Source organism: Leopardus geoffroyi, chromosome C3 (genome assembly GCF_018350155.1).
Source record: "Leopardus geoffroyi isolate Oge1 chromosome C3, O.geoffroyi_Oge1_pat1.0, whole genome shotgun sequence".
Lineage (NCBI taxonomy): Eukaryota > Metazoa > Chordata > Mammalia > Carnivora > Felidae > Leopardus > Leopardus geoffroyi.
Window position 1 is genome coordinate 58,577,115 of NC_059338.1, and position 24,994 is coordinate 58,602,108.

Sequence of the window (24,994 nt, forward strand, 5' to 3'; positions counted from 1 at the left end):
ACAGGGAAAAAAAATTTTTATCCTTTTTTTTTGTATCTACATGAGATGGTGGATGTCAACTTATTGTGATAGCCATTTTACAATATATCTAAGTCAAATCACGATGCTGTATACCTTAAACTTACACAGTTCTGTGTGTCAACTAAATCTCAATAAAACTGAAAGGAAGAGGGGCGCCTGGGTGACTCAGTTGGTTGAGCATCTGGCTCTTGATTTCAGCTCAGGTCATGATCTCACGGTTCATGAGTTGGAGCCCTGTGTTGGGCTCTGCACTGGGATTCTCTCTGTTCCTCTCTGACCCTCCCCGTTCATGCGCTCCCTCTCTCTCTCTCTCTCTCTCTCAAAATAAACTTTAAAAAAAGTAAAAGGAAAAAACAACACTGAAGAAAACCAAGGAAGGGACACTATAATGCCAAGATAGTCATCTTTGAAGGTGGGATAAAGGAAGTAGTAACTGGCCAGGAGCATAAGGGAAAGTTGAGATGCTGGCAATGTCCTATTTTTTTTTTTTTTTTAATGTTTATTTCTGCGAGAGGGAGAGAGAAGAGTGCAAGCAGGGGAAAGGCAGAGAGAGAGAGAGAGAGAATCCAAAGGAAGCTGGGAGCTGTTAGCACAGGGCCCAACATGGGGTTTGAACCCACAAACCATGAGATCATGACCTGAGCCAAAGTCGGACGCTTAACCGACTGAGCCACCCAGGCGCCCCTACAATATCCTATTTCTTGACCTGGGTGGTGGTTATACCATCACTTTGAAATAATTCGAGCCATACCTTATTGTGTTTTGTATTTTGTTTCTGTGCTTTATTTTTTTGTTGTTAAAATAAACAAGTATTTTAAAACTAATTGAATGGAAAGAATAGTTAAATCCACATTATAATTCACATGTCTCTCTCAACAATTGATAGAAATAGACAAAATCAGTATGGTTAGAATTTGAACAACACTGGAGCACCTGGGTGGCTCAGTCAGTTAAGCATCCGACTTCAGCTCAGGTCATGATCTCACAGCTCGTGGGTTCGAGCCCCGCATCAGGCTCCGTGTTGATGGCTCAGAACCTGGAGCCTGCTTTGGATTCTGTGTCTCCCTCGCTCTCTGCCCCTCCCCCTCTCATGCTCTGTCTCTGTCTCTCTCAAAAATAAACATTAAAAAAATATATTTTTTAAAGAACTTGAACAACACTGCCAACCAACTGGCCTAATTGATATTTATAGAACACTCCACCCAACTGCTGAATATGCATTCTTTTCAAATACACATGGGGCATCCACCAAGATAGACTAAATGCAGAACCTAAAACAAGTCCCAGTACGCGTTAAAGGATGAAAATCATTTAGAATATGTTTGCTGACTACAACAGAATTACAAACCAGTAATAGGTATCTGGAAAATCCCCAAACATCGGAAAATTAAACACACATCTAAGTAACCGATGGGTCAAGGGGCACCTGGGTGGCTCAGTTGGTTAAGCATCTGACTCTTACTTTCAGCTCAGGCAATGATCTCACAGTTCATTCAGTTTGAGCCCCACATGGGGCTCTGCACTAACAGTACAGAGTCTATTTGGGATTCTCTCCCCACCCCATCCCCCCCCTTCCCCTGCTCCTCCTCTCTCTCTCTCAAAATCAGTAAACTTAAAAAAAAAAAGATTTTAAGCAATCATTGTGTAAAAGAAGAAATTATAGGGAAGCAGAATATCTTAAACTGGGCGAGGCCATGTGTGGGAGGGGCAGGGAGTGGAGATATGGTGTGAGGTTGGGGTAGGGAAAGACAGGGAGGGGAGGAGGTGGTGAAGCCAGAAGCAGGGGGAGGGGGAAGGGGAGAAAAGGCGGGGTGGTGAGCTGGGATTGTGGAGGCAGTCCAGAGGTGGATGGTAGTAATAATAAAAAGGCAAAAAAGAAAATATTTTGAACTTTATTAAACTGAAAAACACAACATACCAAAATTTGTGAGATGCAACCAAGGCTGTGCTTCCAAGGAAATTTATGGTATTCAGTTATATTAGAAGCGAAGGAAGATCTAAAACCAATTATTTAAGCTCCCACCTTAAAAAGCTAGAAAAGTTAAACCCAAAGTATAAGGAAAGAAACAAAGGTAAGAAAAGAAACCAATTAAATAAAAAATAGACAACAAAAGTGCACATACACAAAAAACACAAGTGTAATGATTTATCGGAGTGAACACCTTGTAAGTTACCACTTGATCAAGAAATAGGACAACCAGGGCCCAGAGCCCTCCTCCAGTGTCCCTTCCCCAATCACCAACCTCTTCATACTTCAGGTCATCACTATCCTAACTCCATGCAAATGAAGTGTAAAGTCCTATTCTTCATTATAATCTTACCACCGAAGCATGTATTTTTAGCCTAGGTTTGGGTTTTACCTGCTTTAACTTATATAATGATAACACAGTATAAGAGGTGTTGGCTGGCCATTCATATACTTTTGTCAAATGTCTGCTCAAAACTTTTGGGGCACCTGGGTGGCTCAGTCAGTTAAGTATCGACTTCAGCTCAGGTCATGATCTCACGGTCCATGAGCTCGAGGCCCGCGTCGGGCTCTGTGCTGACACCTCAAAGCCTGGAGCCTGCTTCGGATTCTGGGTCTCCCTCTCTCTCTCTGCCCCTCCCCCGCTCACGCTCTGTCTCTGTCTCAAAAAAATAAACATTAAAAAAAATATTTTTTAAATATCTGCTCAAAACTTTTTCACTAGTTTGTCTTTGAAATGATCAATAAAATCATAAATGTTAAGCCCGACTGACCAAGATAAAGCAAGGAGACACAAATTACCAGTATCATCGGCAAAGAGAGAACAACCATAGCTACAAATCCTAGAACACTAAAAGAATAGCGAAATATTATGAACAACTTGATACAAACTAGTTTAGGCAGTGACTAAACCAGCTAGGTGTGTAGGAATACTCCAACAAAACAAAAACGTTTGACATTTCTTACCTTCAAAACTCTTCAAAACTTAGAGCCATGTTATCTCCAAGCCATTGGAGAAAGACGACTACATACCAAGTTAGCTCAAAAACAACTTTAAGTGCTTAATGCATGCTGCGTACTACGAATGCAAAATAAGGGCAGGGTCTTATCTTGCAGTCATACAACCTTCATTTGGCTTAGTGACTGCCGGGAAAACAAACATGAATACGAGACAGTATTAGATTTATTAAAGACCATAATGCAATCATTTATTGGAGAAGGAAACAAAAAACAAGAGAAGAAAAATTAAGAACAGTTTTATAATGTTTTGGGGGAAAAAACAGCTTCATCGTCCGCAAAATTCTTTCCCTTTGAAATGCATTAGCAAAAAAAAAGAAACACTTTTATGAAACAGATTCTCAAGGTAGGAAAAGTAGCAGACAAGAATATATTTTTGGATTTAAAAAACTCAGTTATGCAATCAGCAGCATTCAAAATTAGTTGAATATCTCTATACAACTGCAAAAATCGATTCATGTTTTAACAAAGTGTTTTAAAAGCTCATGGTATTACAACAGGCACAGTGTTCTGAAGGCATGTAAATTATCCACGGGCTTTGAACATCTTTATCCCCAACTTCACAATCAGAATTTACAAAAGCCACAAAAGATCAGAGCTGGGAGGATTTAACATTTTTCCTTTCCTTGTTCAAAGTGGCAAAGTCAAGCAAACATTGAAAAAGGCAAAACAAACACTCTTCACAGCAGAAGGACCACGAAACTGAAAGTCAACCAGACTTCTCCTTTAGGGTGTCCAACAAATGCCAAGATTCACTTGTACTTACAAGTAAAGGCTCACTAGCTGCAGTACGGAAGTTCAACAGACAGAGGACAACACTCTGCCCAGATACGTCTTTATTTGGTCTTCAAGGATACCTCACAAGGATGTTGAGGCCAGGCAGCCCCCTTAATCGGGGAATGTTTGTCCGCGAAGGTTTTTTGGTTACCTTGTGGTAAATACACACATCAGCATCAGCTGTTTACGACAGCGCTGTGGACTGACTTTTCATTTCAAATAGCCGCATCTGGTGCTAGAGGACTACCTATCACCTGCCTAGTGAACTCGCTCTTGCCTGCTTTCAGCTCATCCCGTCCACAGAAAATGTTTTGTGCGCTTCTCAGCCCATCATCAGCCTATCAGCTCCTGCTAGGAAGAATGGAATTGTATTTGGTCGGTGTGCATTGAACAAGGGCCCCGCGGCTCCCGTCTGCCTCACCGGGCTCTGCCCACAAGCTTTAGGGTCAGATCCCTGCCAGCATGAGTTTTTGAGCTTTGTGAGGCCTTTCTGCACAACGAATCCCTGAGCGACCAAGAACAAAGCCTGGTGTAGCAGGGACTCGCAGGGTGGCCTGTGATAGAACTGGAAACGGCCCAGACGGGACTACACAGCCTATCCTGAAGGAACCGGGCTCAGATAAACCACAAAACACTTTTTACTCGACTAAAAATGCTCCAGATCTCAGAATTTCATAAAATTCATGAACTGTGACTTAGAAGGTACGTGATTTAAAGGCACGCGATTTAATCTCCCAAGTTTTTCAATAAGAATTTTCAAAAAGTCAAACATCCTACATTCTTTTGTTAATATCCTATCAAGAGTTTCAGATATAAATCTGTATTTAACTTCAGATGTAGGTCTGTTAGCTTTTTATAAACTGTTATCTGAGAAAAACTACAGGACATCTTAAAACATCCAAAACATTTTTTAGATTTTAAAAATGAAGAAAACTATGCCAAAAATCTACAAACATGGGTTTTCTTCATTGGCTGAAAATGAAAACGAGCATTTCATTTGCTGAAAACGAGGTCCAGGACCGGTTGTAAACTTGTAACTAATGTGTAATCCTGCAGCTGACTCTGGTTGGGTGTTGTCAGAGGGAAGAGGTGAGGCAGCCAGCCCCGGTGTGGGCTGCCCCACGGAAAAGGGAACCCACGGCCACAGGAACCCGAGGGCTGAGTTCAGTTTCCTAACTGAGTCCCCCAAGGGACACACGGCCACGCCTGTCACGCTCTTGGAGCTCTCAAAAGCAGAAGCAGCCAAACCAGTATCTCCCACACCCTGTTCCCAGGGTGTGCCTTACTTCTTCCTCACCTTTTCTAATGGAAGTATCCAAAGTAATTGATTTAGATGCATCTCATGGTTTGATTTCCTGCTCCCTGAGCGCACCCTGATTGGGGTGGGAGGGAGGGGGCCCTCAGAGGGATACCCCACGAAGTCCCCATACAACAATGAGGGAGAGAGGCTCTGAGCACTGAGATCAGCAGCCCAGTGGAAATGCCCAGGTGGGGACGGTGTCCCACTTTCCCAGGGAACAGCCAGCCGGGCCCGGGCAGCAGTGGCTAGGGAGGGGCACGGCCACACACTCGATCTGGCAGCCAGAGCTGCCTGTGAGCACTGTCGGTGGGCAGAAGGGAAACCTCCTAGGTGGTCAGACGGGTGGCAGGGGGTCCAACGGCAGGCTCCGAGGGTGGGGGGACGGCTGTCCAGCCTTGGGGAGCAGAGGGAAGAGCACTGGGGGCACTGCTCCCATGCAGCTGGAGGCACCCCCTTGGGGAGCATACTTCCCAGGCGCAAAAAAAAGTCGCCTCAATGGTTCCCTTTGTTCCAAAAATGCAACGACCTCTTGGGGCGCCTGGGTGGCGCAGTCGGTTAAGCGTCTGACTTCAGCCAGGTCACGATCTCGCGGTCCGTGAGTTCGAGCCCCGCATCAGGCTCTGAGCTGATGGCTCAGAGCCTGGAGCCCGTTTCCGATTCTGTGTCTCCCTCTCTCTCTGCCCCTCCCCCACTCATGCTCTGTCTCTCTCTGTCCCAAAAATAAATAAACGTTGAAAAAAAAAAAAAAAAAATGCAACGACCTCTGCTTCCCCCAGCAGTGAACAGGCAGGACGGCAGGCAGGGAAGCCAAGACGGCCGCCAGCCTGCCGGCCATGGGGTCCGAACTCTAATTCCCCACTCGCCCCCCCCAAAGAGGGTGCTTACAACCAGAACTGTTGCCTGGTTACAGATTTCAGCGTATCTGACATGGATTTCTTCCTCCCACAGTGCAGTGGGCAGAAACAAGTAGGGAAAACCAAAGGGGGGGGTGGCAGAAGGGAAATGCAGGAGTCTGGAAGATTCTGAAAGACGGGATCATCCGAAAGCTGCCAACACTGTCCAAACGGAGCTGTGTGCGTGCCAACCGGTCGCAGGCCACAGGTTAGGGCATAGCAGGTGCTTTAACGCAAGAACTCGCGCCCTCTACTGGTGAGACCTGGAGGGACCACTGCCCTGAGGCTATTCCTTCTCTTCGGTGCCGGAAACAGGGCCACCAGCCTGCAAAGTCACTGCGAACATTACAGGAGACAATGCATGGCCACGTCTACTGTGCTAGACATGATGCTAGATAAATATTTTCTTAGATAAGTTAGCCGTCAGAGACATTCATCCCGTCCCCTTCAAAGGTCACCTGTTATCTCTGGGACTAAGTAATAATACCTTCCTTTCACAGAGATATCCTGTACCTATCCTGGGCCCTGGGCTAAGCACCTGATGCACAGCTCACTGATGTACTACCAAGATCCAGCGGGAAGTGCTATCTCCTTTGTTTCTAAACAGATAAGCAAAGTGAGGAACGGAGCTCAAGTAACTTGTTCAACCTGACACCAGCATGTGACTGAGTCACAACACACACAGACCCGTTGGCCGTTAAAGCCCACATCCGTTACCACCAAGCTACACAGCCCTGGTGACATCTCAAAGGGTGTCTCGACCTCGTGTCCCACAAAGTCCAGTCCAGACATTGAAAAGGGTCACAGGGATCAGCCTTTCGGTTACTCCAGGCTGGTTGGAGCCCATAGAGACAGGCTAGCCTCACATCAGCTCCGAAGAGAGGGAACAATGGACACTCCTGACCTCTTCTGGGCCCCTTCTTGGAGCACTTCTGAGATCTGAGCGACCTCCTGGAGCCGCCTCGGACGTGAAAGAGCTGCACAAAAGCCGGAAGGTAGCACATAACTTCCCTTTCTGGCTGAAGGCAGGTTAGGGACCCCGGGATAAAACAGGGTGCCCTCCACAGCCTAGAGAGGACTGGGTAAGACTGGCTCCCTCACTCTGGCCCTATCGGGCCAGCTCATACCTCGCAGCTCGGAGGAAAACGCTAGCAGCTCCGAGGTCTCAGCTTCTCAGCTGCAACAGGAGAACGAATTTAGCAACTGGCCCCAAGCAAGAAGACCACGAGTGGACATCACAGCCTCTGGTTTGGAGGTCCCGGAGCCAGAACCCGAGTGGACTAGGCAGACCTGGGTAGAGAACAGAAAGGCGACCCCAAAGACACTTCACTTGTGGGCTTGCTTTAGAGGCCCTGCAATGCCAAGAACTCTGGCCATCAAGGCAGGGTATTTATTTATGATGGTCAGGCAGCAAGGAGGAGCTGAAAGGGCACACAAAGGAACAACGGAGATCCTACGGATCCAGAAGGAAGCTTCCCAAAAGGGAGGCTGGGCAGGAGACAGTGCAGTGACGTAAAGAGAACGGGACTGGAAAAGGCACGGGCTTGGCTGGTGAAAACAGGACAGGCAAAACAGTTAGAGGAGGCACCTCCAGAGCCACACTGGGAAACGCGGGGTCGTAGAGGAGACTGGAGCTGGGGCACCCAGGCTCCAGGCCCAGTTCTGCCACGGGCTGTGGCTTTAGGGAAATCTGCTAACCTCGCTGAGCCTGCTTTCCTGGACTGCCCAGTGACAGAACCATCACCTCCTTGTCACCAGGCTCTCGTGAGGACCAGACGAAGCCCAGGGGACAATGCACCCTGTGTGTAGACGGGGCTAGCAACGGAACCACCCGACGGTCCACGGCGTCCCGCCCCGGTGTCTGCGGCTGGGGCTCGAGTGCAAACACTGGCACTTGTTTAAAGGTCACTGGGCAGGCGTGCCTCCTTCCTGCGGGCCCCACAGTGGGGCTCTGTCTTCCCACCCACTCACCCCTGGCCCCATTCCAGGGCAGAATGGAAAATGGGATCAGTTTAAAAGCAACATTTATAGATAATGGAAAAAAAAAAAAAAAAAATACAGTAGGGAGCAGCGAGATTTTTCACCTCCTGTCAGCTCTTGTGCAAAAGCAAACCGTGTGTGTTCTGTCACGGCTCTGTCCCCAGTCTAGTTCTAAGAGGTCATGAGGAAAGATTGGGGGGTGGGGTAAGGGGGAGAAAGGAAACCTCAAGAGAAAAAGAGTGTGCACTGAAATATCATCGTCAGGTGTGGAATCAGAAGACCAAGAAGGCTGACGTTCAGATTTGAAAACAACACGTGTCACCAAAAAGCGCTCCTTTTCCAGGTCACTCCACGACCAGGCCTTCCACGGGTTTGTATACAGAGGTCACCGCAGAGAACCACTGGTTCCCAGACGCCAGACCAGAAGCACGTCCACACTGGGGATGGTCTCCACGCTGAGGGCAAGTCTACCAAGTCCCCGTTGACCCCCAAACTCTGTCCCTTATTGTCGCACCCCTGCCTTCTCTGATGGCGCTGCCTGTCGTCCCCTGGGGATCACTGGCTCCCCAAGGCTTATCTGCTGCTGCTTAACGAGGTTTTTATTTACGAGACTCCAGGGGAACACCGTCCAAAGAGGAAACAGGTGCATGAGGAATATTCTACTCCCTAAGATCCAGAACCCATCTCTCACACTGTGCTATAGACGTTTGGGTCTGCGAAACCAACACTGCTTCCAAAAGCAGCCCTCCAATGTTCGGCTCACAAGCAACACGCGGCTGCGAGAGAAAAGGCACGTGTCTGCAAGAGGTTTAGAAGGTATTTACAAAACCGTCCACCAGCTTCCGGGCATGGTGCCTTCTTCCAAAGCTTTGCAAAAACGGACCGTGGGTTATGCAAGACACACAGCAAAACACTTCTTCACGGCATCCCTAGGAGGAAAAGCACAGAGATAAATGAGAGGTCATCACCCCAAAGGCCCCGTAAGCGGTAAAGCCCCTCCTTTAGATTTCCAGGGTACCCAGAGTAGCACCCTGCGGAGCAGAAAGCACCTGCACTACGGGGTCAATCTACCTGGCACCAAACCTCAGCTCCAAATCAGTGTTACTGTGGGCAAGTTTTTTGTCTTGCTGAGTTTCAGATTCCTCATCCGTAAAAGGGGGTGTCCCTCTCACCCTAAAGACCAGCCGCAGGAACGAATACACCGAACAGAGTAGGTATTTAATAACTGATAGCCATTCATGATAACCAAAGGAGAAGACAGGGGAAAAAGTAGAGATTATCAGAAACCAAGAGTTTAGGACTGTGCGTTTTAATATCAACCAGAATCACTCTACGCGCTGAAAACATTAGATCAAATAGTCACCAGGGCCTTTCTTCGTCCTAAGCAAGCAGCAGAAACCTGCTAAGGGACAGCTGTCAGGAGCTCCCTAGCATAGGGGGCTCTCTGGAGTGACTGAGGGTGTATTAACCTGCTGTATTAGGCCTGCACCAGGTACTTACTCCTCAGAACTCAGTATCCAGCGTGGAAGGAAAGAGTGGGTACCCAATTACTGTCCCAGCCCCACCAAACCCGGCTGTGTGCCAGGGCTCCCACCCCAGTCCCTCTGCTCTCCACTGCACCTACACCAAGGATACTGGGAGTCACGGAGGCAGGCAGAGGTAAGTGCATGCATTTGCATGAGCGGGCGCTGTGTCTTAGTACAAAGATAATTTCTAGAGCTGCATTTCTTAAGATATGTTCTGTCCTGTAGTCCTGGGAGATGCTCTGCACAAGAAAGGGTTTTACAACCCAGTAAGATCCCTCATGGCAGCTGACAACACACACAACATATTAAAGGACCCGGAACGCCCACCTAATTTTGCTTAACCTCTACCCAAAGGTATCTGACCACAGAACCCTTTTCCACCACATAACCACTATTTTTGTGGAACACTGTGGGAGCGCAGGGCCTCTCTCTGTGATTCCTGCCCTACTAGTCAGCACACGAAATTCACTGCTACAAGTAGCTTTCTATCATTTGGTCCATCACTTGTGCCTAAGCTCCAGAAATGCCGATCCAGGTCAAGTCTGCAACCCTTGAAGAACGGCACCACGCAGGCCCAGCTTGGTGAGAGACGTGTAGAGTTGCACCGGGCCGCCTACTTCAAAGGTTCCATGCCTAGGTTAATGCCCCGTGGTTGCCATCGTGAAATCATCCATCATCTTTTTAACAAGGAGCCCACATTTACACTTCACACCGGGCCCTGCAAACTAGGCTACTGGTCCGGGCACGATGACACGTTCACCCTGTTGGCAAAGCTGGTAAATACCCCACTGGAGGCTCAGGCTTATTTCATGCAAACCTAGTTTCCCAAGACAGCCCCCCATCTCCCGGAACCGGCTGGGTCAGCAGGCTGAATTTTCCTGTTATTCCCCTAGAACCCACTCCCAAGCCACACGGCTACCCTTGTGTTGATGGACTTGTGAACCTCTCGTCGGACACCCCCCGGCATCTTCAAATCCCTGTCAGCAGCACATTCAGAATGCGTGAAGACGCAGGGCTGCTCTCCCTCCTTCCCCGCTCCCATGGGATTTTTCTTCTCCACGGTTAAGGAAAAACCTTCTTTTTTTAGTTGACAGGTGGTGACAGAGATGAGTGGAGATCGAATGGTTGCAGGAGAACAGAGTCAGGCAAAGATCACAGTTTTGAGAGGCCCACGGCTGAAGTGCCAATTGAAGGCGGTGTGGAAGCTGGAAGGGGCGGGGGGTGATCTGGTCCAACGCTCTGCTTATCCACGGAGTCCACTAAGGCCAGAGGGGTCCAGCAAGTTGCCTGAGGTCACACTGCTACTTAGGAAACCCTGGTCCTCCGAGAACTGGCCCTGCTTATTTTCCGTCTGTAAACTCTTCTCAGACACTCTCAATGACACCGCGAGAAAACGGGCATGAGCTTAGATGCCTCCCCCTCTTCCTCGGTGATATTAAAGTGACATTCCCCTTGCAAATCTCCGCAAAGCTACAAGTTACAAAGAGTGATCGTGTGCACAAACACACTCTGTATCACAGGAGAATGTTCACGCCACCGGAACTGGTGGTCCTGGGTCAGCGCCTGTTGTCCCTGAAACATGGGGGAGCGGGGTGGAGAGGGCCCTCGGCTTCCTAATCTACAAAACAGGTATATGACATTTACCTGTTTGTCTCAAAGAATTTCAATGAAGGTAATATGTGCTCTCTGAAAGCGCTCTGAACTAAACGCCCTTCGCGAACATACCATCAGCCCCAAGGGACGGAAGTTACAGTCCGAAATACGGTCTGTCTTACCTTGCATACGGAATGAAGGAAAGGCTATACCTGCAACGAAAACAAACACAAGTGGAAATTAGACGGAGGGAGTGGAAGATCGCACACTGGGAGGAACGGGCCCTGAGCTGTGACCCTCTCCCTCCCCAGCGTGCAGGCCGCACACACGCACACGCACGCTCGCACCCACACGTGAACGCGAGCTGTGCCACACGTTCAGGTGGGGAGGGAGGTAGGGTCGTCTGTGGCCAGAGAAGAAGGGCAGAAGACCCACGTGGAAGCAACCCTGTCCCCTCAGCCTCACAAGGTCACTGCTGTAACCAAATGAGCCAGCAGATCCCACATATCCAGGTGGTACAGAGCCCTATTCTGAAACAGTACCAAATAAAACCCTGATCACTTGTCCTCTAATATTTACAAATCCTCGACAGAGTGTAACTGACGGGGATAATTTTCTGCTCTGTTCCTACTAAGCTTGAAAGAAAAGAGAACAGAAAGAAAAAAACCCACGACCAACTGCTCAACGGATAAAAACATAAGCAAGATATGCTATGATTCTTCGAGAGCCCAGTTGGCTCAGCCCCTTCTGAGAGGAGGACCCTGCAGGGAGGAGGCCACAACCCTAACGGACCAGGCCCGTGTGTCAGGCAGGGAGTGAGTTGGTCGGCCCGCAAAGAGCACAACACCGTCGGTCCTGGCAGGGATATGGCCATCTGCCTGAGCCCATATGAATGCTGAGCCTCTGAAAACTGGATTCAAATTCAGTCTATCAGAAAGGCATGTGCGTGTGGGTACCAGTTTCGGCCCCCAGAAGAAACCACAATAAAACATAAGTCATGAAATCTGACCCTTTCGGCACCTACTCCCAGAACGTGTGTCATTAAAAATCAGGCCATCGTTCTTCTCATACTCCCCGTACACGGAAGCTCGTTCACTTGTGGACACAGCAAATCCCAAAAAGCATTTGGGAAGTCTATTTATTCAGAAGACCAAAATCACGAAAGGGAGGGACGGGTGCTCAGCTCGCGGTCTGGCGAGCAGGGGCACAGCCATTCCGCGGCCCTGTCCCCTTTGCCCTAGAGCAAACCCTCTTACTTTCCCAAGTGGATCAGCACACCATAGAAACTGCTGAGGCAGGCATGAATCATCCCCTGACAAACTCCGGAAGTACTACAGAAACGTCTCAGAAGCCATCGATTCCACCACCCTCTCCCTCCGATGTTGGACCCGTCTGAAAGGGCCCGAACCTGCAGCCCCACCACCGGCCCCCAATAACGGGGTCTCCAGCGCCCGATCACCGTGCGTGGCTCTTGAGCGACAGCACCCCGGCCTTGCCAACCGGCTTCCAGTGCACATGCTGGTCCCATCGCCCACAGCCGCGTGGCTTTCCATTTCACCATTCACCTCCTGCTGACAATTCCCTCTTTGTGCTTCCGCTGAATGACTCATTCCATCACAAACGTAACATCATGACTTCCGTACCGCTCTCCTTTCCTTCGATGTCTCCCTGACTCACAAGCCTCCTCCTACCAGCCCTGTAACGCTTCATCGTCCTTGCTCTGACCGGACATAAGTGACTGAGTCACATTTATTACATCTCAAAATCAACCGTGAGCCCCGCACAAAAATGCCGCACCGGGCAAACGATCGGCCTCCCCTGGCCACCCAAGACCACTAATGCCACCTGTTGGCTCCGGGGCCTGACTTTACTCACACCATGGAGAATCCTTAAGTTGAAAAGTGTCTATGTCTTTCTCTCCTCCTACCCACACCACATGGAGTTTAATCTCCTTCAGCTGCACTAGTCAGAGATGGAGGTGGGAGGGGGCTACATAAAACAGCACTTACCACGTCAGGGCCAAGGACTGCAAAATGCAGAAGATGAGAGCGAGCCCCTTGTTATGCCACTGAAAGAAAACAACGGTTACCGCACGGTGCATGACGAGGGGCATAAACCAGAAAGGGCAAGGGAAATTAAAATGCACACTCACCCAGAAGGCAGAACACAGGGTGAGTGTAAAACACAGCTAGAGAGAGAGGGAAAACACGAATTAATACAGCAACAACACGGAGAAAAATACTATTAAGACTTCACCATCTCGCGGTCCGTGAGTTCGAGCCCCGCGTCAGGCTCCGGGCTGATGGCTCGGAGCCTGGAGCCTGTTTCCGATTCTGTGTCTCCCTCTCTCTCTGCCCCTCCCCCGTTCATGCTGTCTCTCTCTGTCCCAAAAATAAATAAACGTTGAAAAAAAAAAAATTAAAAAAAAAAAAAAAAAAGGGGGCGCCTGGGTGGCACAGTCGGTTAAGCGTCCGACTTCAGCCAGGTCACGATCTCGCGGTCCGTGAGTTCGAGCCCCGTGTCAGGCTCCGGGCTGATGGCTCAGAGCCTGGAGCCTGTTTCCGATTCTGTGTCTCCCTCTCTCTCTGCCCCTCCCCCGTTCATGCTCTGTCTCTCTCTGTCCCAAAAATAAATAAACGTTGAAAAAAAAAAAAATTTTTAAAAAAAGACTTCACCGTTGGCAAACGTTAACGATGCTTCTCCCACTGCAGTGACCCGATTCCGTGATAATCATGGCAACTGAAGGCACCCTTCATTGCAAAGCACTGGACCCACGTGGAGGCTTGCGAGTTACCCACGTTTGGCAGAAGAGTTAAAATCCCCAGGAAACGAAACCAGCCAGTAAGAACTGATGTGGATTAAAAAGAACTGGATTGGGGCGCCTGGGTGGCTCAGTCGGTTGAGCATCCGACTTTGGCTCAGGTCGTGATCTCGCGGTCCGTGAGTTCGGGCCCCGTGTCGGGCTCTGTGCGGACAGCTCAGAGCCTGGTTCGGATTCTGGGTCTCCCTCTCTCTCTGCCCCTGCCCTGCTGTGCTGTCGCTCTCTCTCTCAAAAATAAATAAACATTAAAAAAAATTTAAGGGGAGTCTGGGTGGCTCAGTCAGTTAAGTGTCCGACTTCGGCTCAGGTCGTGATCTCACGGTCCGTGAGTTCGGGCCCCGCGTCGGGCTCTGTGCTGACAGCTCAGAGCCTGGAGCCTGCTTTGAATTCTGTGTCTCCCTCTCTCTGACCCTCCCCCGTTCATACTCTGTCTCTCTGTCTCAAAAATAAACATTAAAAAAATTTTTTTTTTTTTAAAAAAGAAAGAAAGAAAGAAAGCAGACCCGTGTCAGAAAAACAGATGAATGGGGCCACTGGGCAGCTCAGGCAGTTAAGCGTCCGACTCTTGATTTCCTAATTAACGCTCAGGTCACGATCTCATCATTCGCGAGATCGAAACCCACATGGGGCTCTGTGCTGACAACCCGGGGCCTGCTTGGGATTCTCTCTCTGCCCTTGCTCCCGCCCCCACACTCCCTCTCTCTTTCCGGGTTCTTCCCGCTAAGCTCTGCCTGCGCGTGGCTTCCCCCCGTCCCCAAGAAGGTGTCCCAGCTCTCTTACTACCACATCAGTATGGCCAATTTCACAATCCCTCTGGGGTGCAGAGCCGGCTAGGACCCTAACACAAACTGCCACAGCAAGGGGGTAATTATCAGACACCGAATTCTCCCTGTGTGATGGTGGCTACCAGCATCAGGCAGTGAGTCAAGACGAAAGGAAAATGAAAAGCGGTCTTTAGGTTTAAGACAAGAAAAATCCCATACGGCGGAAATAAAAACGGGCATCTGACAAGCGCAGCTAAAAGGCAGACCTTACCAGCACCATGACAGTCGCAATCAGGCGCGTCGGCTCGAACATTCGCTTCAGCTGTTTCATGGGCCCCATGAGGAAGACGGTGCTAAGAGGGAAACGTACACACGCCTTCAGCCCAGAACAGAACCCCAAGCTGCCCCCCATCCCCTCCCCCAAGGTGACTGGCGGTAATCACAGCAGTCAGAGCAGCCGACGTGTGGGGGCACCTGGGGGGCTTGGTCGGCTAAGCGTCTGACTTCAGCTCGGGTCATGATCTCGCGGTCCATGAGTTCGAACCCCGGGTCGGGCTCTGTGCTGACACCTCTCTCCGCCCCTCCCTCACCTGCACTCTGTCTGTCTCTCACATGCCATCATGTGAAAAGTTCTCACTACATGCCAAGTGCTGTGCTTAAGGGCCTCGGGTGCATCACTGTCACGGAATCCTTCGCCAACTGTGGGGCTGACGACAGGAAAGCATCGTACTTACTTGGCAGATGACAAAACTGAATGGCGGAAGGATCTGTTACCTATCCAGGCTCCCCCCGACCCCAACCCCGGCGCATCAGGCAGTAAGTGCATGGAGGTCTGTCGCAGCCACCAGGTCAGAGGACCCCTCTAAGGGGTGCTGCCTTGCCTCCTTACTGTCCTACCCGTGGAAACAAATGAACAAACCAAACACTCGGGTACTTTTAAAAAGAAAAACCACAGGGACGCCTCGGTGGCTCAGTCCGTTGAGCGGCCGACTCTTAATTTGGGTTCAGGTCATGATCTCAGGGTTGGGAGGTCGGGCTCTGCACTGAACATGGAGCCTGCTTGGGATATTCTCTCTCTCTCTCCCTCTGCCCCTCTCCCCTGCTTGCTCTCTCTAAAAGAAAAAAGAAAAAAAAAAGGAAAGCCACATCTGACAGGTGGAGGTTGTTTAGGTTAAAAAGTAGTGCCTTTTGGGGCGCATGGGTGGCGCAGTCGGTTAAGCGTCCGACTTCAGCCAGGTCACGATCTCGCGGTCCGTGAGTTCGAGCCCCGCGTCAGGCTCTGGGCTGATGGCTCAGAGCCTGGAGCCTGTTTCCGATTCTGTGTCTCCCTCTCTCTCTGCCCTTCCCCCGTTCATGTTCTGTCTCTCTCTGTCCCAAAAATAAATAAACGTTGAAAAAAAAATTTTTTTTTTAAATTCTTTAAAAAAAAAAGTAGTGCCTTTCATTTTCTTTCATAATCTGCAGAGGATGATTCTACAGGTGGTATCATCTATTATTTGTTCAATGTTTGCTAAATGCCAGATAGGACATCCCCGACCTCATGCTGCCCCCCATGCCTCATTCCATCCCTCAGCAACTATGTGAGTTAGGTGTTATAACACTTATTTTCAGAGATGAGAAAACGAAGCTTAGAAAGGCTAACTTATTTACCCACAATCTCACAGTTAGGAACTTCAAGAGCTGGCATTCAAACCCCCATCTATTGGATCCAAAGCTCCAAAAGAAATCCCTAGTGTGCTTTCAGGAGGAGTGGAACTTGAGAGGTGGCCTGTGAGAGGAACCACAAGCAGCCCCTCATGCCTAGCCCCTGAGGGTCATATCTGTCATGTGTCTGGGTTCCTGGCAGAAATGCCCCACATGGCGTCACCCTGGGAAGTAACTGGTATTAACCAGTGTTTAACAAGCCAACCGGCAGATAACATTAGCTACTGGGTGATGGTAAAACAACAAATTTAAAACATAGGTCTATGTCTCTGTAAACTGCCAGTAACTTTCAACCTGAATTCATAGCTGTGCTCTTTTTTTTTTTAATGTTTTATTTATTTTTGAGAGAGAGAGAAAGCGGGAGGGACGGAGAGGGAGACACAGAATCCGAAGACAGGCTCCAGGCTCTGAGCTAGCTGTCAGCACAGAGCCCGATGCGGGGCTCGAACCCACGAACCGCGAGATCATGACCTGAGCCAAAGTCGGACGCTCAACCGACTGGGCCACCCAGGCGCCCCACATAGTTTCACTCTTAAGTCAGGTATTTTAGCCAACACTGAACAAGGAGAGCCAAGGCTGGCATTCAAAATTAAGTGCAGCATACCTACAAAAATATAACACATTATAGGCAAAGCCATAAACTCCTAGCCACACCCCAGAAATAATCATCGGCTCCCTTTGCTACTTCCGCAGGCAGTGAAGAGCTGACCCCATTAGGGTTTGCTAAATAGTTCTGGACTAACAACACACTCCTTCCTGTATTTATGGTCAATCTGTAGACTACATTACAACCGACGCTGTCTGCCCAGAGCAAAACCCTCCAAAAGTTAGTATGTGAGAGAGCTTTAGAGACGAGATTAGACACCTCGGCGAGCCAGTGTTTTACTATCTTAGGCCTTCATAAAGTAAGCTCTTAGAAGGTAACCAGAGTCAAAGACTCACTCATTTGGTTAACATTTCTGGCTAAAACCAAAACTAGGTCTGGGAACAATTAGGGACGGACAGTTAAGACAGAGGCAGCCCTTGTCAAGTGGCTTAGAGACTTTTAACAAGCCAGTGTAATAAAATGCTATCCGTGCTGTTGTGTCAATATACCTGGGGTACACAGAACCCCATATGAAAGAAGAGGTCATTGATTCCGGGTGGGGTGGGGAGAGGTCACAAGGAGAAAGAAGTTTCGAAGGAGGGGAGACTTTTGAGCAAAGTCTTGACAAGCGAGCAAAAGGATGGGGGTGGGGCACAGAGAGGGAGAGACAGACGGGGCAGCACTCCAGACAGAGAAATTAGCCCCAGAATGGGCACAAAGAAGTTTGGGGAAATTGCAAGAAGGTCAGCCTGGCTGGGGAGTGGAAGTGGGTGAAGACACATCTCGAAGGGCCCCTCCTGCATGCACACACCTGTGTCAGAAATGAGGCACCACTACAGACAGTTAGGCAGGGAGGTCACTGAATGGCTCTACAGCTCTGTGGAAAATGGCCTGGGGAGGGACAATAAAGGAGGCAGAGAAGCCAGCAGAGGAATCCTGTAGGAGTTCAGACAGGAAGTGACACATGCCAGAGCTAAGAGCAGCACAAGGGTCACCACGTCCAAGAAGCCTTACCTGGCTCCCTGGGTCAGATGGTGGCAGCTGCCCCTCCCTGAGCACCCCCTTTCTCCACGCCCTATTATGTTACCAGTTCATGTCCGCCTGGCTGGCCAGTGAGCTCCACTGCAGGAGGACCCAATCCACACTTGTCTGCGAGAGCTCAGAGCCCAGCCCAGGGTGTGATCAGGGCTTACTCACTGAGCATGTGAGTCGATCAGTCAGGGACAACAGCCACGGAGACCAAGAAGCAGCCAATAAGAGGTCGGCACCAAGCCACGGTGATTAATAACAGGGGCCGCGGCTTGGACACCTGGGACTCTGAGACCATTCACTGAGACGCAGGGGAAGGAGGAGGAAGAGGAAAGGTCACGGAGTTCAGGCTCCAGGAGGACCATATAGTCAGGCCCACACTCCCAGCTCAGAGCAGGACTGTTGCTGTCAGCACGAAGGTGTGGCTGAAGCGTGAACTGCACTTGACCTGGGGTATCTGGGCACCTGCCGCGTGCAGAATGGGCTTCCCTGACCTCAGGCGCCAAGAGCCAGGTGCAAGATGGTGTTCAGCGGGCAGAATAGTAATACAGCTCATCTGCAGCCTCGGGCCCGCTGGGCCCTTGTCACCCAAATCACCACTCAAGTCCTGGCCGAAACAGGCCAGGATGCCAAGAGGGCTGTGCGGTCAACCCCGAAGAAACCATTCAACGGCTCCGTGTGCAGTTCCCTCAGACACAAAATCACAACAGTAACTATATCCCAGGGACTGCAAAAATAAACTAACACACTGGGTGCTGTACGGAAACCAATTTGACGATAAATTATATTTAAAACACAAAAACAAAAAAAAAGCAAAAATAAACTACGATACAAAAGTATTCTGAAGGGACAGGATATGGGCGTGATGTATATATATATATTTTTTTGGACGTGATGTATTTTAACAACCTCTTTTCCCACCAAATCCTTAGAACTACGAAAGCATCCTCCTCCTCCCTCGAGCACAATCCACACTCATTTTCCCATCCCGTGACCGGCTACGCTTAGATTAGGAAAAAGAAACAAAAAAACTGTTACCTCCCAATCGATGCGATGTTACCAAAGGTGTAAAACACCGCGAAGAGGTACAGTCCCTTTCTGGGGACCCAGAGCAGAAGAGTTCCCTAGAAGATAAAGCACAGAAGATAAAGCACATCTTCTCTAGAAGATAAAGAGTTCCCTAGAAGATAAAGGACCCCCTCCTGCCACGGCCACACAAGCAAGAGCCCACGGAGAAACACGCGCTCCTCCCCGCCTTCCTCAGCACCTCCCAACCTCTCTCTCTTATCCACGCATCTCATGAAGCGCCAGAGAGAAAAGGCAGGGCACAGAAAGGAAGACGACAGAGGGAAGGAGGGCCGGGGTGGAGAAAAACCAAGCGAGGAGAGGGACATCTCACCAGCAGTGAGCAGACAATTCCTGCAGCAAAACACGCAATGAAGCCTTTTATTCTGGTGCTCCAGCTTAACGAAGATGCCTCGACGACCTGAAATTTTCAAAACAACTGATTACATACACATATATGCATATTATAGCACCAAAACCAAGGTGCATATAATTATTTTTTTGATGAGAGAGCGCAGGGGAGGGATACAGAGAGCATCCCAAGAAGGCTCTGCTCTACCGGCACAGAGCCCGATGTGGGGCTCGAACCCACAAACTGCGAGATCATGACCTGAGCAGAAAACAAGAGTCGGATGCTTAACCAGCTGAGCCCCCCCAGGCGCCCAGGAAGCACATAATTAGAGGTAGTGCGTGAGTCTGTAGTGCGGAAGGCAGGAACAAAGAATCCGACTCACTCAGAGCTCCAAGAGCCCTCGAGAGTCATGGACTCCAGCTCGTTATCCATCCATGAATCTCCTCTCCAGCAGCACATGAGAAGTCACCGAGCCTCCCTCCGGATGAACATCTGCAGAGGTGGGAACTCTCCACCTGCCGCACAAACCATTTCCCGCCCAGTGATGCAAGGCGGCAGACCCTAGAGCCGCCCAGGCAGGACGAGGTCAACTGGAAAGGCATGGGCTCCACCAGGCAGGGGCCCAGGAAACAGGGACAAGACAGGGACAGGCGCTCAGGCAGTTGGGTCTGCTGGGCATCGTCTCCTGCATCAACCAGCCAAGCTTTGGCAGGAGCTGCTCCCAGCGGCACCTGAGACCTCGAAGGACTGAGGCTCTCGTCCATGTCAGGCTCCGGCTGAATGTATTCACTCCTGGCAGACACAGGTGTGCCGCAGGGTGCTGGCATCGGCCAAGTCACCCAAGGGTGAGACAAATCCCAGTTAATTCATGACTGCCCTACTCTTCTGACTCTCTGCTACCATGATCAGGTTCAAAGGATGCCAAGATTTCCAAAAACAACTCTGCTAAAACAGGGGAGCCTGCAGGTGGCTCCCCAGGGATCGCCCCCCCCCCCGCCATGTCAAAGGGGACAGCCAAGCAGTCACGCCAGAGGCCTTCTGAGTCTGTCCACCCGATGAAAGTGGCCACCGCTGCTCCAAGCTGGGGACAGGCAGCTGCCCCTCAGACCAAAGGTCCTGCCTCCTGCCCAACCACCCCAGCGTATTCACACAAGGTTCACCTCGTGTGGCCATCAGAGTCTCCATCCAGCAACGGGGTGGGGGGGAAAGTGGCCAGCAGCATTTCCACCCGCTGATGGAGGAAGGAGGGGGTGGCAGAAGCTGCAAGAGTCACTAGATTGGCAACCCCTCCAACCGTGACTGCTCCCAACTCAGGAACCTGTTTTCAACCTGCTCTCCAAACTTCCTGTCAAACCAGAAGCTTGAAGAGAAGGACCAGATGCTCTTCCAGGTGTGGCCGGCATTGCTACAGAATGGCCTAACTTCCATTTGGGAGAAGGGGAGTATTCCAAGCAGTTCTGGTTTCTTCCTTCAGAAAGGAAAGGGACATGTTGGTTCCGCAAGTCTCTCAAGCTGAATTTCCATCCAAATGTCACCCTACTGGGGAGCCTGGGTGGCTCAGTTAAGCATCTGACACTTGACCTCGGCTGGTGGCATGACCTCACCATTTGTGAGCTCGAGCCCCGCGTCCGGCTCTGTGCTGGCAGCATGGAGCCTGCTTGGGATTCTCTCTCTCCCTCTCTCTCCGCCCCTCCCCTGCTTGCGAGCATGCATGCCAGCGCTTTCTCTCCCTCTCTCAAAATAAGGAAAGAAAAACATTTTTAAAAAAGGCACCTGGATAGAATTTGCAGGCAATCTGCTCACAAGCTGTCTGGCAGTTAGAACAAAGGTCTCTTTGACTCTGGGATTGGGAAAAGAAAGGCTCTTGCCAAAATAAAGAAAAGCTAACAATTGTTGGAGGAAACCCGGCTGGTAACCAGAAGGTGAGAAAGGAATACTGATCATTCCTGTGCTTTCAAAGGTACCACTCCTTCCTTCCTCCTCCCTGGAATCCTTTATGGAAAACCTAAGACCTATACTTTTAGAAAGAAGCCCTCTGAAACTAAAGGTTGAAGGTGTATTTATGAAGGTGAGGCATCAATTAAAAAACTCGTCGGGTGGCTCTTCGTGATTAGGCACTGCGGAGGAGTTTTTAGAAATCACCTAGTCTCACATGCACAGAACTAGAACTTTCCGGCTGGGGAAACCGAGGCCCGCGGAATACACACCAAAAACGTAAAGTGTTACTTTGCCTTCCACAAAGGAAAACAAGAGCGAAAAAGCGCCCGAAATAGGAAACAAACATTCTGTGCGGCTGCGCAGACCGCAGCTGGACGGGACCATCCCACGGGAACGGTCCCGCGAACACGCAGGCAGCCTCGCGAGGTCCCGGGCGCCTGCAGCGTCTATATGCAGACTGGGGGCCCAGAGACACAACACGGTTCGGCGGTGGAGACGGGCCACAACAACCAGAGGTGACCAAGGGCGGGGGGGTTGGGGGGGAGGAGAGGGGTCAGGCGCACAACTAAGGGCCGCCGTGCGGGAGCAGCGGGCAGGGGAGGCTGCGGGACCGTCGCCGGGCCCAGGAGACCTCCCCGACGCCGGCTCCCTCCGCCTGGCTCTCGGGGGCCCGCACGCCCTCCCGCCTGGCTCGGCCCCGGAGCCCGGGGAGGCCGGCGGGGCTGGGGGGCGAGCGGGTGGAGAACCCCGAGACGGCGCCTGCCCCCGCGGGCGTTCCCGCGGTTCTGCTCCGGCGCCGCCCTCCCGAGCGGGCCTGCGGGGCGGGGAGCGCTCAGGGGGCGCCGGGCCACAGCGCACCGCACAGGCCGACCGCCCGGAGCAGAGCGCCCGGCACCTGTGGCGGCGCAGGGAGGGGGGGGGGGGGGGGGGGCGGGGCGCTGGACCCGCGCCCGGCCGACCGGGGGCAGGACGCACTCGGGCGGCGCTGCTTTCCAGGAAAGCCTGGAAAGGTTCCCGCTAGCCCGCAGCGGACGCGCTCACCTCGGCCAGGCCGCCCCGGTCCTCGGTGTCCTGGCCGCTGAGCACCTTCTTCAGCTTGTCCATCCTGGGCCCGGTCGGCGCCGCGCAGCCCCGCTCGGCCGCCTGTTGCACTCGAGTCGGCGGCTCTTCCGGGTGCCGGGCCCGCAGCCGCCGCCCGCCAACCACGGCGCGCCCCGCCCAGGTACCTGCCCACCTGGCGGCCGCCCGCGCAAGCGCCCCGCGGCTTTTGGGGGCGGGGGCTGCGGCCAGGGGTAGGGGGCGGGCCGCTCGGGGGTTAAGGGCCGCCCAGCCTGGCTCTGCGACCAGGCGTCGCCCCGCGAAGCCCGCCGACTCCAACCCGCCGCCCTCGCGGCCCTCCTTCCTTCCGCGTTGATTGAACACCTACAGCATACCGTGCACAATGCCAGATGTGTGACACACAGATTTAGAACTGGACCGACACCATCCCTGCCTTCAAGGACCTTTAGAGACCAACCTCCTCTCCTGCCGGGAAGAGGAGGGAAGGAAGCACTTGGAGTTGGCTGTGTGACGGGAAGGGGGAGGAAAGCCGAATGTTGGACTTTGCAATGGAGCCAATTTTACTAGTTCTGCAATTAGGCGGGTAGTTTTGTAATGTCCGAGGAACATTCTCCACGAGCGTCTTAAACGTACCTTTCGCTCCCCTTTCTTCCCGGGGCTGCTGATTCATTCTTTTAGTTGGTCTGTTATTCACTCCAAAAAACATTTATTGAATTTCTATGCCAATGAAGAAATACGCAGTTCTGCTTTCCAAGTGGGTAAAGTTCCAGATGCCAGTCTGGATGAATGGATAAAGACGATGTGGCATGTGTGTATAGAATGGAATATTACTCGGTGATCAGAAAGAATGAAATCTTCCCATTTGCGACGTGGAAGGAACTAGAGGGTATTATGCTAAGTGAAATAAGTCAGTCAGAGAAAGACAAATGTCATATGATTTCACTCATGTGGAATTTAAGAAACACAACAGGTGAACATAGGGGAAGGGAAGCAAAAGTAAGATAAAAACAGAGAGGGAGACAAACCAGAAAAGACTCTTAAATGCAGAGAACAAACTGAGGATTGCTGGTGGGGTGTTGTTGGGTGGGGTGATGGCCTAACTGGGTGATGGGCATTAAGGAGGGCAATTGGGGGGTGTCTGGGTGGCTCAGATGGTTAAGCAACCGACATCGGTTCAGGTCAAGATCTCATGGTTTGTGGGTTCAAGCCCCGCGTTGGGCTCTGTGCTGACAGGTCAGAGCCTGGCGTCTGCTTCCGATTCTGTGTCTCCCTCTCTCTCTGCCCCTCACCTGCTCTCTCTTTCTGTCTCTCTCTCTTTCTCTCTGAAAAAATGAATAGACATTAAAAAAATATTTAATATGCAATATATGACAAGGTGTAATGCATGTGTGTTGATATACACACAGGGGGAGAATTGTTCTTTTTTCTGTAATAACTGATGGTTTTCTGAAATGAAAAGAGTAGGATTTTTTTTAAATATTCTTAGCAATGTTAAATATCTTGGTCTTCCTCAACTCTGTTGATGACGCCCTGACCTGACCCTTCTATGAGCGGCATACATGATCTGGTGATGTGGTCAAGGTGCCAGGGGTCACACTGTGAAAACCATGTCTGTGGCATCCATACGTCTGAGAACCACTGGTCCCATGGACCCCTCTCAACAACCAGTTCTTCTTTAGCTTTGTTTCCTTTTCCCAAAGTGGGAGTTTCTCAAGGCTGGGTTATCTGCCCTCTCTTCTCTCCCTTTCCACACTCACCTCCGGAAAGCTGATTCCTTTCAGGGTTTACAACACTTTTCTCCAATCCTTTACAGTTTGCAAAGTCCTTTCACTGGCGTCAGAGGATATAGATTTGCATCTAGACTCCTCCATTTATTAGTTTTGGGACCGTGGGACATTTATTTAACCTTTCCAAGACTTGGTTTTTCCCATTTGTAAAAGGAGAGTAATAGTCATACCTACTCCTAGAGTTTTAGGGGGGAGTAGATGAGCTAATGAGTAGAAAATGCTTAGCATATTTTTTTTTCGACAAATGCTGCCAGGACGGTGAATGTCCACATACAACAGGATGACGTTGGACCTCTTTCTCACACCATAAGCAAATGGACATCAGCTGGTGAATGGATGAATGAAGTGTGGTAACTCTATACAATGGAATATTATTCTGCAACGAAAAGGAGTGACGTAATGTACACATTCTTCAACACGGATAAACCTTGGAAGTATGTTGCTAAGTGAAGGAAGGCACACATTAAAGGCCATATGTTCAGATTTCATATATATGAGAGTTCCATAATGGGCAAATCCAAAGACAAAAAGCAGATGAGTGGTTTCCACAGTCTGGGGAAAGAGGGTCATGGAAAGTAATAGCTAATGGATAGAGGGTTTCTCTGGGGGTGATGAAATGTCCTAAAATCAATCGTGGTGATGGTTGCACGACTCTGTGAAAACACCAAAACAAAACAAAACAAAACAAAACATTGAATTGTACACTTGGAGTGAATTTTATGGTATATACATTTCATCGCAACAAAGCTGCTGAAAACATGCTTAGCACAGTGCCTAATGGGTGTTTCCCAATCCATGAATATTATTTATTAGAAA

The 24,994-nt window shown here is 50.4% G+C and overlaps 1 protein-coding gene and 1 long non-coding RNA gene across 2 annotated transcripts; one reads left to right on the forward strand and one right to left on the reverse strand.

Annotated features, from left to right (window-relative positions):
• Positions 1–3,164: 3,164 nt before the first annotated feature.
• SFT2D2 (SFT2 domain containing 2) lies at positions 3,165–22,560 on the reverse strand. Its single transcript, XM_045453020.1, has 9 exons — positions 22,374–22,560; positions 19,377–19,463; positions 19,016–19,101; positions 14,930–15,011; positions 13,226–13,261; positions 13,083–13,141; positions 11,256–11,285; positions 5,843–8,883; positions 3,165–5,607 (listed from the first exon to the last, which is right to left on the reverse strand). Exons 1-8 carry the CDS (start codon positions 22,434–22,436, stop codon positions 8,844–8,846), a joined length of 483 nt encoding a protein of 160 aa, XP_045308976.1. The 5' UTR covers positions 22,437–22,560; the 3' UTR covers positions 3,165–5,607; positions 5,843–8,843.
• LOC123585169 lies at positions 21,586–24,666 on the forward strand. The gene is made up of 2 exons (XR_006705962.1): positions 21,586–21,847; positions 24,433–24,666. It is a non-coding gene; the product is annotated as an uncharacterized LOC123585169 (long non-coding RNA).
• The last annotated feature ends 328 nt before the right edge of the window (positions 24,667–24,994 follow it).